General features: G+C 38.4%; 1 protein-coding gene across 1 annotated transcript; it reads right to left on the reverse strand.

The window, feature by feature from the left end:
* Positions 1–322: 322 nt before the first annotated feature.
* LOC114466686 (insulin-like growth factor I) lies at positions 323–11,189 on the reverse strand. The gene is made up of 5 exons (XM_028452323.1): positions 11,055–11,189; positions 8,456–8,600; positions 2,743–2,927; positions 1,443–1,448; positions 323–508 (listed from the first exon to the last, which is right to left on the reverse strand). Exons 1-5 carry the CDS (start codon positions 11,187–11,189, stop codon positions 323–325), a joined length of 657 nt encoding a protein of 218 aa, XP_028308124.1.
* Positions 11,190–15,961: the final 4,772 nt, after the last annotated feature.

A 15,961-nucleotide genomic window follows, 5' to 3' on the forward strand; every position in this document is an offset into this window, starting at 1 on the left:
GCTATTGTATTGTACTAGTTTGACTAAACAATAATCAACTTTCATTATGAAAAGAATGATTCAGGCAAAGCTATAGAATGCTTGATAATAAACACTTAACACTTAAAAATAAACAAGGCAGCTAATATTCTCAGTAAAATAGTTTTATCAGCAATTGCAAATGAACAATAAATAGATTACAAAAACATTAGGTCCAACTTTTTGAATGTTAATATAAATTATAGTCTAGTTGAGTCAGCATTATGTGTAATGAAAACTAAATGTCCAGGACAGTGACATGATAAATGTGTGATGAAAGTCTTTGTTCAAACACAACCGTCATTTAAAACGGACTCTGCAAAGCTGAGCGAGGCTGTTTAGTTGGTTTCCTTCTCGTCCTCTTGTATGCTGTTGAAGATTTATTCTTTCTTTTAGGTTGGGCCGATTTCTTCTTTCTGTACTCTTCCCTCTGAGGGCTGTCAGGAGGGCCCAGGTGCTCTAAAAGTCTCTTCTGAAATACAGCTTCAAACTGCAAGACAAAGATAAAGTAGAGGAGTTTGTTCAAGGACACGTTTACCAGGTCAACTTGGCCTTCGGCCAGACATGCTAATCAGCCGGGAGTGAACCTCAGAGTTTGTGGTCTGTTCCATTGTGAACTAATTCAATCATTCCACCCTTAATCCACTAAATATTTATATATTTATACTCATTTATACTCATAGAAAATGTTTAAAATATGGCTTTGTCCATACGGATCTAATGATATGAATGAAAATTTCAAACACAAACTTTACTTTTATTAAGTTAGATTCAACTTTATAATCCAGAATCCTGACCAAAAATCCAACCTTGAAATCCAAAATATTTTTGTTTAGTTACATGTTAAAAGAAAAAACAAAAAGCGCTTTTCTCCCCCATACATCTTATTATGTAGGAAGCCAATGGGCCTGTTTCACTAGACGCAAACAACATCTCAGTGTCTCTGCTAATAAAGCAGGGCGCTTTGTGGGATCACAGACACTGTCAAAGTCCACCTCGCATTATTTCCCTCAAGCCTGCAGCACTGCTCATTTATGCAGGCTTTAGAGCTCATAGGCCATTGATGACACATGATGAATGGTGCGCTCATCTTTTCTGAATTCAGGAATATAGGAAGTTCCTACAGTAGCTTAATACAATTGTATTTTCCACACAAACACGTAAATGTGTCATTAGTATGAGAGGGTAAAAACAAGATTTTAACTGTGGCTTGGACAGAAAAATGTGGCTGATAAACACACTGCAATAATCTCATTTAACAAAATGGTCACGTGGTTCTTCAACGAATAAGGCCTTCTCAAACTAAAAATGTGCTTCATCTTTTTCATGGATTTCAATAACATTTACAATATAAGTGTGGGGAAAACTCCATGTTCCATGATTTCCTGACAGCCCAAAAACAATTCAAATGTGGCCCAGTCCACCTCCTGCTAAATAAACCACATTAGACTGCCTTCATTCACAGCCTTATGCGAGTTGGGTGGAAAATGCACCTAAGATATACGGGAGTAACTGCATGAGCATAAAGAAAATGCTTAAAGGCACACTGTGTAACTTTTGGCCACTAGGGGTGATAGACCAATAACTTTCACGCAAGCGCCCCTACTGGCCACAAGCACCGCAGCACTGTCGCAAAAATCAACAAACAGTCAGTCGGACCCTTCGTCTTTTGATTGTGTATGCAGACAGTAGTTGACCTGTAACTTCGGGTTAAGGATTTGGTCTAAGGGCTGGGGTGCGAAGCAGGGCTGGGCTTGTTCCACGGCTACAGTCTATGGGCTAGAGTATGGGCTACAGTATGGGCTGGAGGAGCAGCCGCCACCGCCGCCCTCCTCTCCCCGTCCCGGCGCTCGGCCTTCCTCGCTGCGTCGGTGGCACTCCTCTCCACTCCTTGGCCTCGCCGCAGTCGTTGGCCCCCTTTGCCGAGGGTCAGCCCGGCGATCGGGGTCACGGCGAACAAGCACTGTGTCTCCAGCGGCGGGGAGAAGAGTGCGGCGACTCCTCCAGCCCATAGACTGTAGCCGCGGCACGAGCCCAGCCCTGAGATCCAATCCTTATACCGAAGTTATGGATCTGACATGCCGACCTCCCTTACTAAATAATCCACATTTAACTGAACTATCACGGCGATTAGTGCACTATTAACCCAACATAAAATTACCATATTGTGCTCTTTTAGCTGTAAACAGAGGCTAACTCGTTTCAGCTGCCCACAGGAGCATTGATAGTGAGGAATCATTTAAAATAACTCATATGGGTCACCTCTTTAGGTCAAAAAGTCCACGGTGTGCCTTTAAACTGGTTGGCTAAGCCTGGAGATTTGAGTTGTGCAGTTCCTGAAGCCATATCTGCATCGTGATAGTCCTATAAACAAGTCCCGACTCTGAATATTTGCTGAATAATTTCCTTAACCATACAATTTCATTATTTATTAATTCATTAACTAAGCCATATTATGATGTGGCATATACATGTAAAGCAAATTCCATATTTGATTGATATGTTCATATGCATTTCTTTTTTATAAAAACATTTTTCTGGTGAAGTCATATATATTAAGTTTTGCCCACATAGTCAGCAATTAAGCTAAAATGTCAATGGGTTCTGGTACATGTTTATCAATTTTTCAGCATGTAGTTTGGTCTAGACTGTTGATAAACAAATGAAGGTAAAGTGTGAAAAGCAAAGAATATAAATGAATGTGTTCTAGCAGAGGGGTCTTACCATGTCACCTGGAGTGGGTGTGTGTGGTCTTGATGTTGTCGAGGAAACGGTCATGGCCTCCGGAAACTTGGGTTCAGCACAGTACATCTCAAGATGCTGCAGGTCACAGCCACCTGATCTGCAACACTTATCCACAATGCCCTTCCCTCTAGGTCGAGGACCATAACCAGACCATGAACCTTTGCCTGCAGAGAGAGAGACATTCAACAACTCTTTAACCTTTAAACCACCTATGGATACCACTATTAGCCATCTTCTATCTTTTACCTGTTGTAGTCGTTCAGTTAAACTAGCTTTGTAATTTCGGTTATGTAACCGATGAGCAAGATGATAAGAACTATTTGAACAAATGACTGCAAATACTCATCAGCCTCAGCTGAGCTGGCACAAATGGATGAGTAGCAAATCAGATCAAAAAATGAATCATCAGGAAAAAAAAAAAACTAATTAGGTTGCACTCTGGACCGGTTAGCCACCCAGATAGCGTTCACATGTGAACCACATCAGGCAATGATCAGGCATTTGTGGCATTTTTCTGGTCCGTACAAAACAGACGTAAGCCCTATTGGCCCATATGGTGAATGCTGAATGTGGCTCAAATATCACAAAACAAATATGGCCAACATATTGTTGGTAAATATTTGGCAAAGTGACAGTGGTCGGTCCGTGAATGAACAAAAACTGGCCCACATATGATGCTGCAAATGTGGGCCAGTTGTCGTAAAACATAATTGGGCCAGTTATGGCTGAATTATGCAAGTTAGAAACAACAACAGTGTATGCCAGATATGGGCCAGAATAACAATGCACTTTTGGCCCGTGTTTGGGTGAATTCTTGTTTATTTGGTCGGTTTGTGGTTGACATCTGGTATTGCTATGGCTGTATTGTGACCCAGTTCTGGCAAACGGGCGTGGAGCGCCTGTGTGCTGTCATTCCATGCAGTATGTAGTTTGGACGAACGTGTCAGTTGTGGGCCGGATGGTCCAGAATAGATTATCTGGGCATGAGGAGTGCACCTGTACATGCATCTAAAGTGAGGTGAAGATGCTCAGCAACAGCAACCTGAACCTGCACCTCTGTATCTCTCTCTCTCTCTCTCTGATAAGTGTTTGAACAATAAGGCTATTCCACACACTGAGGCTCTGTGTTCAGATAACAGATGCAGCAGTGGCCTTGGTCAGAACAGGAGAAGTGTAATCCGGTGAAAGGTTGTATGGGTAACTGCGGACAGCTGGAGAGAATACAGTCTAATCACTATCAACTATCTTTGCTGGTGAATGCTCTGCACCACTGACTGCAGTGTTTGGCCATTTTTGAAGCAGCGCTACACGCAACTGCAGGGTGAAACATAAGACCAAATCTAGGATTCTTCAGTAGGATAGGATGATGTCGCTGCTGAGACTATTGTTGTGACTAGCTTCTATGTAAATAAGTGCACAGATTGTTTATTATGTTGACAGACTGATTACTTGCTAAGAGTTTTGGATGACCATGGCCATATCTGGGCCATATCATGTCAGTGTACATGCAGCACATAATAGCCTTTATAAAAATGATTCTTATCAGATTTCATCCAAATAAAGCTACAGAACAAACGCGATTGAGACCAAGCCAATATGTAGATGAGCTACATATTGGCTTGGTCTCAATCTTGTTTGTTCAGTGTATTGTCAGGACAAATTCAGAATTTTCGCATCTACACTAGATGTGAAAATTCTGAATTTGTCCTGACAATACACTGACTTACATCGCATTACTGTAAATGGGCTGCTGAAACCTATCAAACCTTCCTGGAACTGCACATTCTGGACAGGGCACTCATTCATCAGTGTGCTAAAACCAGAGACCATCAGCATCTACACATTTCATACTTGTATTGGTATGGACATATTATCAGGGTTCGTACAGAGCCTTGAAAGTCTGGAAAATGCTTCATTTTCAATATAGCGTTTTTCAAGGTTTGAAATGTGCTTGAAATTTAAACGCTGTGCTAGAAAATGCTGGATTTACTCTATGATGGCCAGTGTCATAATTTAACACGAAAAAAACATGAAAATGTTAAATATAAAGATTGGCAGAAACGAGGCCCAGATGCACAGCAGGCTAATTGTATTGTCTGCAAAAAGGACTAAAACGTGATGGGGGAATTGGCACTAACAAGTCATGCCAAAGGTAAATCAGTGGAGACAAAGTTTTTGTTTAATTTTTTAGGACAATGTCACTTTGGATTATTGTTCATTCATGTTCTCCTTGGTAAGTTACACCAATTAGCTAGTTTTCATTTATCCACTGCATCAAATGCATGTTGTTAGCTTGATAACGTTAGCTCAGGGGGTACTTCATCCTAACGTCACATGACGTTTCACCTAGCTGGGTGATAACTAGGGATCGGTACGATAATTCAAGTACACAAGTACTCAATGTTGACCCCATTATAGGAGTAATATTTTGTCCCCTTCGGCTGTGTGCATCCAGCTGCGTTTTGTGTTTGCAGCCCAGAGGGCATAGCCGTCAGCTACCACGGCAATTAGACAAAGTAAGCAGTGAATGTGCAAAGTATTACGATGTAAGTGTTATAAAACTTATGAACAAACTTTTTAATTTTTCTGAACTGTTAAAACAATGTTTTATTTTGGAAAATTTGCCGGTTTTTTATTGCTGTATCAGTGTTTGACTTCCGGTCCCGCTTGTTTTTTCTGTGCTGAATTGACGCGGCCGGCTTTGGCATCTGCTCAGGTCTGCGGACATTTCGGAGCTCAGACGGAGCTGAAATGCAACACTTTTAGGAATGTTTGGTCATACACAAAGTCCTATTTTAAATAGTTAAAAAACAAAACAATACTTTATTTAAATATATAGGCACATATGTGTAAAATATATATATATATACATATATATATATGCATATATATACATACACATATATACATATATACATATATATGTGTACATATGTATATATGTGTAAAATATATATATATACATATATATATATGCATATATATACATACACATATATACATATATACATATATGTGTACATATGTATATATGTGTAAAATATATATATATACACATATACACACATATATGTGTATATATGTATATATGTGTAAAATATATATATATACATATATATATATATACATATATATATATGTGTATGTATATATATATATATATATATACACATATATATGTATATATGTGTAAAATATATACATATACATATATATATACATACACATATATACATATATACACATATATATATATACATACACATATATACACATATACACACACACACACACATATATATATATATATATATATGTTTATATGTTGTTATATGTTTTTCATGTAAATAATCAGCTGGGGTAAAAAGGACTGTGCAAAGGCTGTATTTGCCCAATTATTCCAAGTTTCCTTAAAATATTTGGAAACGTGTGTGTGTGTGTCTGTGAGAGAGAGAGAGAGAGAGAGAGAGAGAAAAAAAAGTTATGAATTAGGAACTAGTGCCTACATCTAGATGATTAGTATATGAGTATAGCATAGGTATAGTGACGTTGTTATTAACCTGACAGATGGTTATTTTGCTTATATTGCTTCTCTCAGTAACCATTGATTTGTTTCCCCCTTTTTCAGGCCGGAAATATTTTTGTGTAAATGTTTGCCAAATGTGCACGCGAATGTACATTGGTTAGAACTTTGCATTAGTTTGCACGTAAAGTACATTGAATGTTCATGTTTATTACGTGTTTGAACGTAAAGATTCAATGAAATTAAAGTTTTTGTTTTTGTTTATCATTCATAGAGGATTGTTCCTTTGGTATGTAAATTGGGTTTTCATTTCTGCAAAAGAGCAACAGTAAAACAGAAATTAAGGTAAACAGTGAGGATTATTTGTCATATATATGCATATACAGTCTATTTAAAGCTTCGGCTTCCTTGAAAAAGTTTACATTTTATCTTGAAAGTGCTTGAAAAGTGCTTGAATTCTACTCTTAAAATGCTATACAAACCCTTTATTATGGGCGTATAAATGTTTATTTCTTACAACTTTGTCAGTTTGTTTACACTGTACACTTGACTGTTTGCTACTGTGTTTCTGCAAATTCCTTGTTGTGGGATGAACAAAGGATGATCTCAGCTTAGAAAATACTTTTCAATGGGATACAAATGTATTAAGACCGGTGAACTTCTCTGTCTGCTGCACAAACGTTCAATAATATAGTAAACAAAAAAAACAAATAAAAATGCTGTTTAATAAACTTTAAAACCAATAATATTTTTTCCCCCTAAATTTAATGTGTCTTTATTTCAATGACGTCATTATTGACTATTGTCTTATTTATTTGTGACCATACCAGCCTGTCATTGCCCGATCTTGCTAGATCTCTGAAGCTAAGCAGGTCTGGGCCACCTGTCAAGTATTCCTGTTTTGGCCGTGAAACGTCTGTATTTTACCCCTCTTTCCCGCCATCTTCCCGTATTAGTGTTTTCCCGTAAATATCCCGTATTTTAATGTAATAAATAAAAGATGCCTCACTAAACTGAACGCCGTCACTAGCCTCGCAAGAACTTCCACCTGAAATGGCCTGGCTTGGTGGCAGTTCTCACGAGATTAGTGTCGACGGCGGCAACAAACCCAGCAACAACTCAGAAAAGAGATGATGAATGAAGACGTCCTGGTGAAAAAAACAAAGAACTCGTGTAAATACGTTGTGAAATGTGACAGAGAGTTTACCTTCCTAAACAGCAGCAGGATGGGACACATTTACACATTCTGTTAGATTAATAACTGAGATTTTAACGTCTCCCACAGCGGAAGGAACCACGTGAGTCACCATGAAAAATTAGCCAATCACAAGCACCACAAATATACACTGCTTTAAAATGTGTTGAAGGATGTAAAGTCTGTAATAAATGTGTTTAATAAGTCATTAGTGAATACCACAGAACCACATGAGTGAGCATGAGAAATTATAAGAAAATATATAATGAAAATAAAATGTTGATGTTGTATTAATGATATATATATATTATAGCTTATTATGTATCAAAATACTAGTTTTAGGAGTCGCTGCTTTTACTTCTCAGAGCAGAATGTAAAGCTATGTAAAGTTAGATGGAGTGCACATATTGTGCAGCTGTTTGTTGATAAATGTCCCTGTGTGGTATTTTGCATCAGCAAATTTAACCCAGAATAGTTTTTCTGGTCAGACTTTATTTGATAATATTATCAAGATTTAATTCTGTAAAGCGCTTTGAGTGCTTTGATAAAGCGCGATATAAAATCCAATGCTTTTTAATTATTTAAAATATATTTTCTTATACTAGAACGGACTACCAACCCAACACTAAACAAAAACAATAATTGAACAAAAACAAAAACTTTACAGAAAATCAGCCATCAAGGACTTAAACATGCAAACCTAAATTATTACCTCTGATTCACCATCAAAGTGTTGATTAAACTATGCTTGGATTTGCATTTTGATAATTCCAGAGGTAAACTAAGGGGGGATAGACGGACCGTCTAACTTCTTTTTTTTCCTGCAAGTAACAGAGGAAGCTCTGGTCATACTAGTGTATTGCATATAGATGGGAAGCCCTGACCCGTCTTTGAGTTCCTGATCTTTTCACCCAAGCAGTCAAACCCCCATTTTAATAGAACAAACCAGGAGAAAAACACAAAGTTATACATACCCAAATAGATTCCACGCTCCCCACACACAAACTGGAGGTCACTGAGGAGGTCAGAACCACAACGTAGCCTTGCTGCTTCTGAGGAAAGCGTCCAGCCTGCTAGACACATGCTAATGTAGAGCATCCACATCCTACCACACAAAGCCTTAAAACACAAGAGGAGAGACAAATTTCAATACACGACAGATCAAAAACATGGCTATTGATATATGTACAGTATATACACTCTACAATCAAATAAAACATGGCTGCATTTATTTACGAGGTGTGTTCTGATTTTAGTCTTCTCTATAAAGGGGTGGGCTGGCCATATGGCATACCGGGTTTCGTCCCGGTGGTCCGGTCCGCTACATTTTTCCTTTTTTTGATGAGCGGGTGAAGGCAGACATGGTAACAGGTGGCAAAAAATAGTGGCAAAACACTGCAATAAAACAGTGAAAAGTGGCCAAAAATGGGCAAATAAAGAGGAACAAAATGGTATGAAATGGCAAAGGGTTGCTGAAATGGGGAAAATGTGGCAAACATCAGTGAAAATGGGCAACATGTTGCAAATAACAGTGAAAAAGGGCAAAAATATGGAACAAAAAAAGGCAAAATGTATGGAAAAAGGGAAACAAGTGGTATTTATTAGACAAAAGTTCGCTTACTTGGGTAAAAAGTGGCCAAAACAAATTAAAAAAAGGACATAAATTAGATTAAAGTGTCGCAAAAGGAAAAAAAAGGGACATTTATTGGCAAAATGTAGCTGAAGTCTGAAAAAAGTGTCTTTTTGTAAAGGGCCAAAAAGGGACAACAAAGGAAGTTGCAAAATGCCCAAAAGAAAAAGGTAAAAAAAAAGAAAAAAGAAAAAGGGCCAAAAGCTTTCCCCCTTTTAAGGTTTTCTGTGGGAATAATGAATTAAAATGAAGACATAAAGAGCCACATGTTGAACATCTTTGACTAAATAACAGCTTCTATGGTGTCCGCAGTGATAATGTCGTGGGCTGGTCTGGACAGAAAAGGCCAGGAGTGAATTTTCCTCCCAGTCCACCCCTGTCTCTATACCAATGTTGCATCCTCTAAATAAACAATAAAGCATTACATCTCCTGCGCTTCAGTGAAGAATCAAGACATCACAATGTTTTTTTCAGTATCTTAAAGTGCAGTTGTAAATGCAGCAGTGTTAAAGTCTGAAGTGTATCTATGCATTTGTGTCTGTTATCCCTGTGATGTTTATTATTAATGTGCACCGATACAGAGTTTTTAATGCCTGTATAAAAATGTAAAACAATACCAGTCTATTTTTTTTTGCTACACAGAATATGAATTTATCATTGTTGCCCAACAAAAGAAGATTTAAAGTGTTGGGCAACCGTAGCTCAGTGATAGAGTGAGTCATGTAATAATGGAAGGGTTAGCGGTTCCAATTCTGCTCTATCCTAGTAATTGTCGTTGTGTCCTTTACCCACATTGCCTCGTATGAATGGGTATGAATGGGTATGAATGTTGGTGACGGTCAGAGAGGCCAGGAAGGTGTGAAATGGCTGCTACGCTTCTGTCAGAATTGCAAAGAGCACCTGTATGACTGATGTGAATAAATAATGATTTCTGTAATGCGCTTTGAGTCTCATAGAGAAAAGCCTTAAATAAATCCACGCTATTACTATTATTATTCCTAAGCTGTGTCCATGCACTACTGATAAAGTGTGGAAACCTCTAAAACATGATTTTGTATATTTGCACTGTAGTTGGCTGGCGTCCTGTCCAAGGTGTGCCCTACACTGAGCTCCAACATAGCCCTGCAACTCTGAATATAATGAGGCAGGTATAAAAAGTTCATATGTTGCATTATTGACCCTGATGTAGGGTCTCAAACTCAATTCCTGAAGGGCCACAGTCGGGTATGTTGTAGATGTATCATGATAGAAAATCAAGAATCTGAAGCTGTGTCATAAGCCTGCGCTGCAGAAAGTTTGATAATAAACTTTACAATCAGGTTTGTTAGAACAGGAACGCATCCAAAACATGTAGGACTGCAGCCTTTGAGTTCTAGAGTTTGAAACTACTGCTGAGTCGCAAATACAAGCTCTTTGTTCAGCATTTCAATGTTTTAATGGGAAACGTTTTAATGTTAGAATTCTGCTGTATTTTTTGAAGTCATTCTATTCCATCCTACCAGCTTCTGTGGATAATGACAAAGATTAACATGTCTACTTTTTCCTTTTATTATTACTTGAAGTCTTCTTAAATTGGTCTTACCTCAACCATTTTGTTGTGCTTAGTGGCAGCCAGTAATTTACTTTCAAAAGATTTCACTATTTGTGAGCTTAGAGTATTAAGATAATGATACATCCTTTAATAGCTACACGCCAAGTGTTACTATAAAACCATTAGATGGCAAAAACATGCAGGTTTTGATCAGTTAAATTACCCAATGAGAGTCAAATGTATTTATTACAATATATATATATATATATATATATATATATATATATATATATATATATATATATATATATATATATTATACATTATTCTTACAAAAAAAAAGTTAGCAGTTTGTCTGAAAGGTTCATATTTTCAGTAAAGAAAACCCACAAAAAGACACAAAGGTTCTTACCTTGAGTGTTAGTGCTCTGGTTGGAAAGCAGTACGTCTGCATCCTGCCTGTGTGGACCAGACTCTGATAGGCTTCATATGGAGTCAACTGGATGGGAGGACGAGGCAGATCCCTGCCCATGCACTTTGCACTCATTTAGAACTCCAATCACAAACTTTTCTTACTATCTGTGTGAGTTGTTCTGCCCCAACAAGGGTGATCCATTCAACAGGACCATTTTAGTCTAAGAACAAGGGAATTAAAGGGAACATTGGCTCCATCTGCCTGAAACACATGGTAAAGGCTTTAGTGGTTTGGATGAGATGGTTTCAGGTTGGAAAATTTAGAGCAGTGTACATGATATTTTGCCAACATTACTATCAGGTTTATCACAAAAGATTATTTTGTAGAGATGTTTTTTTCAGATACACAAAATAACATCATATGTATTAAATTGTATTTCCACAATAAGCTTTTTATTTATAATCAAACATGTCGCTCCAGGATATTTAGTGTAAGAGCAGTCCCAAAATATATGGGTAACTGATTGACAGTGTTATGACAAAAAGAGCATAGAGCATATACATTTAGGTGAAATTTTGAAATAGCGCTGTTTAGAGGGTAACATTGATGGAAAATGGTCAGGCAATCCTCTCAATTCTTACTGGTTACATAACATTTCCTATAGACCCATGCCACATGACCTCACAGGTCACGTGATGCACGGCCCTCCGCCATGATGGAAGAACAAGCCACCGCAGGAACCGTTTAAGCGAAGCAGAGAGCCCAACGCGATGTGTTTGGGTGTTTTAACACGGCTGGGACTGGAGTACACAAGTCTTTCTTCAGGAAATTAAAATGTGCAGATCTATTTTTCAAACAAATTTATGTCATCAATAAAATATCTCAGATTCTGAAAAACCAGCTATGCAGCAAATCACAGATGAATTATGAAAAATTAGCCTTCCTACCCTGGATTTAACCACGAATAAAAGCAGCTTCTTCACAAATACAGCCACAAACAAACTGGTTGTAAGCTTCCAGTCCCTTGAAACGTTTCATGTAGTCCATTGTGTATGAGCTAGATGGTAGTTCACAATGTCAGGATAAGTCACTCCTGGGAAATAAGAGACGTCTTCATTCCATTTATCAACAGGAACGTTGTAGGGGTCATTCCAGCTGATCAGACCCAGTTTCTCTTTGTACCAACTTCTCTCAGCTTCTGGTAGAGTGTCAGCATAATCCGTGGCCTCCGACATATTGAGGCCAAACGGAGACGACCTTCGACAATTGTTTAGCACATGGGCTGCTTTCAACAAGTCAAAAAATAACACTATTATTCAAGTAAACACTCCCACACAGGTGCATCCGTATGGGGTCTATTAGGCAATAGCCAAACATAGCTCCAATTTATGTGTCCATAAATGCATTGTTTCATAAAAAAATAGATGCTGATTCACTGATGGATTCCCATATGATAAGCTCTCATACATTTATTATTTATTTTGAAACTAAAAAAGGATCAGAGTTACCAATTAACACCTCGTGACAAATCATTAGCCGTGTGTCCAAAGGCGGAAGTCAGCATTTTCACACAGGAGGGGATTGCATCTATCACAATTGCAAGTTCTTTTAGCAATACTTAAATTCACTGTGGTCCCTACTCTCCCATTACGCCCCTATCTCTTAAGCATATTCTCCCATCCAGACCCCTGACATGCCCACTGCTCGTAAAAAGCCCCCTGTTCTGATGCGATTCATTTAAAAGTAGGCAGACTGGGCCATTTTTTTGGCTTTCTGGAAATGCACTTGTCTTATCGAATAACTCTGTTACAAATTCCTTTAAAAGATAAGGCCGTTACAAATTAAAGATGTGGTTCATATTTTCAAGTTTTTTGAAAGCTGCATGTTCCATGATTTTCAGAAAGCCAAAAAAATGACATCAATGGCAGCTCCGTCTCATTGGTGTGTGTGAATGAGCTGATAATGTGAAGTGCTTTGGGACTACCTCGGTGATACTAAAGCACTATATAAATCAAGTCCATTTACTATTTCATCATTTAGGATTATCAGGTATTTACTCTCTTCTGTGTATCCCTCAGTAACATGACCTGCACACGCGGGGACACGCATACCTACACAAATCACAGTCCACCTGTAATTACTCTTACTTATTTGAAATTTACTTTTTTTTATTACAATGAATCATTTTTATAATTGTTCATTCTCTCTAACCTTTTCTCATGAGATAATGTGACACTATCATGAAAATTAGACAATGTATTGTTTCATGTCTTGCAACGTTTGTCACGTTGCACGTTCGTTTTTTTTTGGGAGATGAAACACAATTTGTTTTTGTGCTGTTTGCAAGAAAACTCAAGATGAAATCAGAACTTATTCCCCTAACCATAACCCTATAACCAACCGCAGATTGGTCAAAAACCCAGTAGTGTAAATGTTGTAGTGATTGGATATACCGGTAATTGCACAGCAATTCAGGAGGTGCCGCGCCACCTTGGGCGGGGTGGGGCTGGTGGCTGGGGCCCGCTGTCCTCCGGGCTGTGCTGGTGTCGGGGGTGTCTCATGTCGGTGCGTGGGTGATTGGGGGTGGCCTCCGTGGGAGGGGGGTGCTCTGCTGGCGACGTTGGTGTGGGGTTGCGGTGCCTGGCTGGGGGTGCATGGGTTCGCCTGCCTGTCGGTCCGTGGCTGGCGGGGTGGCAGGTGGTGTCCTCTCTCGTCGGGGGGGCCTGTGGAGGGTGCTATGTCGTGGTGTCGTGCGGGCCTGCGCTGGCCCTGGTGTGGGGGCTGGCCTCTCTCCTGCTCGGCCTCCGCCTGCTTTGGCAGGGTGGGTCACTCTCCTCCCTGCTCCCTTTCCCCTCCCCCTCCACTTAGGTGTAACACTGCTCTCCCTTTTTATATCCTCCCTCTAATAAATTATTTCTTACCCTTCCTTAGGGAGGGCTAAAAAAAAAAAAAAGAAAAAAGGAGGAACTGAGTCTATAATATAGATAAAGGTAATTGAAAGCTGCAAAACAAAATAAAATGCTATGCAAAGATAACAATAAACTATTAAATATTCATCAAACATATTAAATGTATTTTTGTCATAACTCTTACATTACTGTATCGAGCAAATAGACAAGCAAAAAACAAAGCTGCTATTAGTGTTTGTTTATTGCAAAATGCATTTTTCCAACACCTGTTTTGATACAATCTAAACAGAAATTGCATTAAAAAAAAAAGGTAATCCCATAAACAGCCTAAGTAGTCAGTAATGCAGTGGGCCAGCAACAGTCCTTTTATCAAACACAATGCAAACAAAATAACTTCAAAGCAACAAGGTTGAGGCTTGTTGCTTTAAAGCCTTACCTATGGTTGCTCATGGATGCAGCAACATTATCTATTGTTCATTAAAAAGTGAATAAGTCTTGGTAAGGCCAAAAGAAAACTCCTTTCCAAGTTATGGAGGGTACAACGAAAACCTGCCTATAAGAAAATTAGCTGAAAGATACTCCCCTTTGTAACAAATGAAACAAACACGTTCACCTCGAGCTGGTATTTATGATCGTGTAAAGGCAGTGCTGTGCTTTTTCAGGCACAAAGTACCATTCTATAGCATACTCAAATAACAATGCTACCCAATTTTTTTTGGAAAAATGCAGCAAATATAAAAAAGAACTTAAAAGAAATTCAAATAAGCTCTTGTTTTAAAGCAGTCATCTAAAAAGTGCCTGGAACAAACATAGCAGATCTTTTAGGGACGAGGGCCGCTTCCAAAGATAAACTCTAAAAATTGCTGACCAATTGTTTCATCCAAAAGAGGGCTGTTTTCTTCACATGCAAAAATACATTTTCTTGCTAAAGGCATTTTTAAAACTAAAGGCCGGCAGCTACGACGATGAGCAGAGTAGACCCATCGACATGCCGTTATCTCCCAGGTGTTTGCTGTGACTGCAGCTGTTTTGATGGAGCTGGAAGGGGTGGGGAGGGCTGCAAGTTTTATTTTCATTTTTATTTTTTATATTTTAATGAGTACATTGAGTACAGACAACATAAGCCATGGGTTTCTTACAAAAGTATTTAAAATAAGTAAATTAAAAGCTAAATCTGCGGAGGCGGGTGCTGTGGGCTGAACTAAGGAAGAGAACATAGGAAGGGGAGGGGCGTCATCGCCAAGGCGGAGCCTTGTCCCCTCGAGCATAACAGCAGGAAAATGGCTGCTTGCAGGAGATTTAAAGATTACTCAAAAATTCATAAATCAATCTGAGAAACACTTTACTTATGTATTTCAGGAGGAAATAACACGCTAACATGATATAAAGCTTGAAAAAGAGATTTTTATATAATACTCCCCCCTTTAACATGCAACCTCTACAACAGAAAAGTACTATGTGAAGTTTCATGTACTATTTAATAAAAAAAGAAGATATTTCTTAGGTTTTTTTTAGACATATTTATGTTTCAATCCCTGGGTAAGCAAAGGGCAGTGAAACCATTAAATTGTGTTTGCAGCCAACAGTGTTAAATGTTTCCTTCTATTTAACATGAGAACCGTCAAAAACTCTCCTCCTGTTGTTCTCCCACTTTTCATCTAAATACTGGGCGCCGCCCATGGCGACCCACAGTTCTCCCGTTCCTATCCTCCCATGTTATATGTGATTGTTTTTTCATGTTTCTTTGGACGGGATGAAACTGAAATGAAATTTTGTTGCTCTGTAACATAAGCAATGATAAAAACCTGATTTGGATTCTGTCTTCTCTTTATAGGAGGATCAATTTAAACAGTGCAAAGTTACATATTTAATTACACAACTGAAAGAAGATGCATCAGCACTAAGGGATGTCATCCGTTTTTTGTTAGAAGCCATTTCTGTTGAATAGTACAGAATAAAGGAACATTTGATAGAACACACTATATTGTACAATAG

The sequence above is a fragment of the Gouania willdenowi genome, chromosome 7 (assembly GCF_900634775.1).
Source record: "Gouania willdenowi chromosome 7, fGouWil2.1, whole genome shotgun sequence".
In the NCBI taxonomy this organism is placed as follows: Eukaryota; Metazoa; Chordata; class Actinopteri; order Blenniiformes; family Gobiesocidae; genus Gouania; species Gouania willdenowi.

Excerpts from the sequence above, each read along its gene's own strand:
- LOC114466686 (XM_028452323.1), bottom strand. The coding sequence starts at position 11,189 with ATGAGTGCAAAGTGCATGGGCAGGGATCTGCCTCGTCCTCCCATCCAG. Across the intron at positions 8,601-11,054 it reads CCAGAGCACTAACACTCAAG|GCTTTGTGTGGTAGGATGTG; the intron begins GTAAGAACCTTT and ends TTGTGTTTTAAG. Across the intron at positions 2,928-8,455 it reads GGAGCGTGGAATCTATTTGG|GCAAAGGTTCATGGTCTGGT; the intron begins GTATGTATAACT and ends CTCTCTCTGCAG.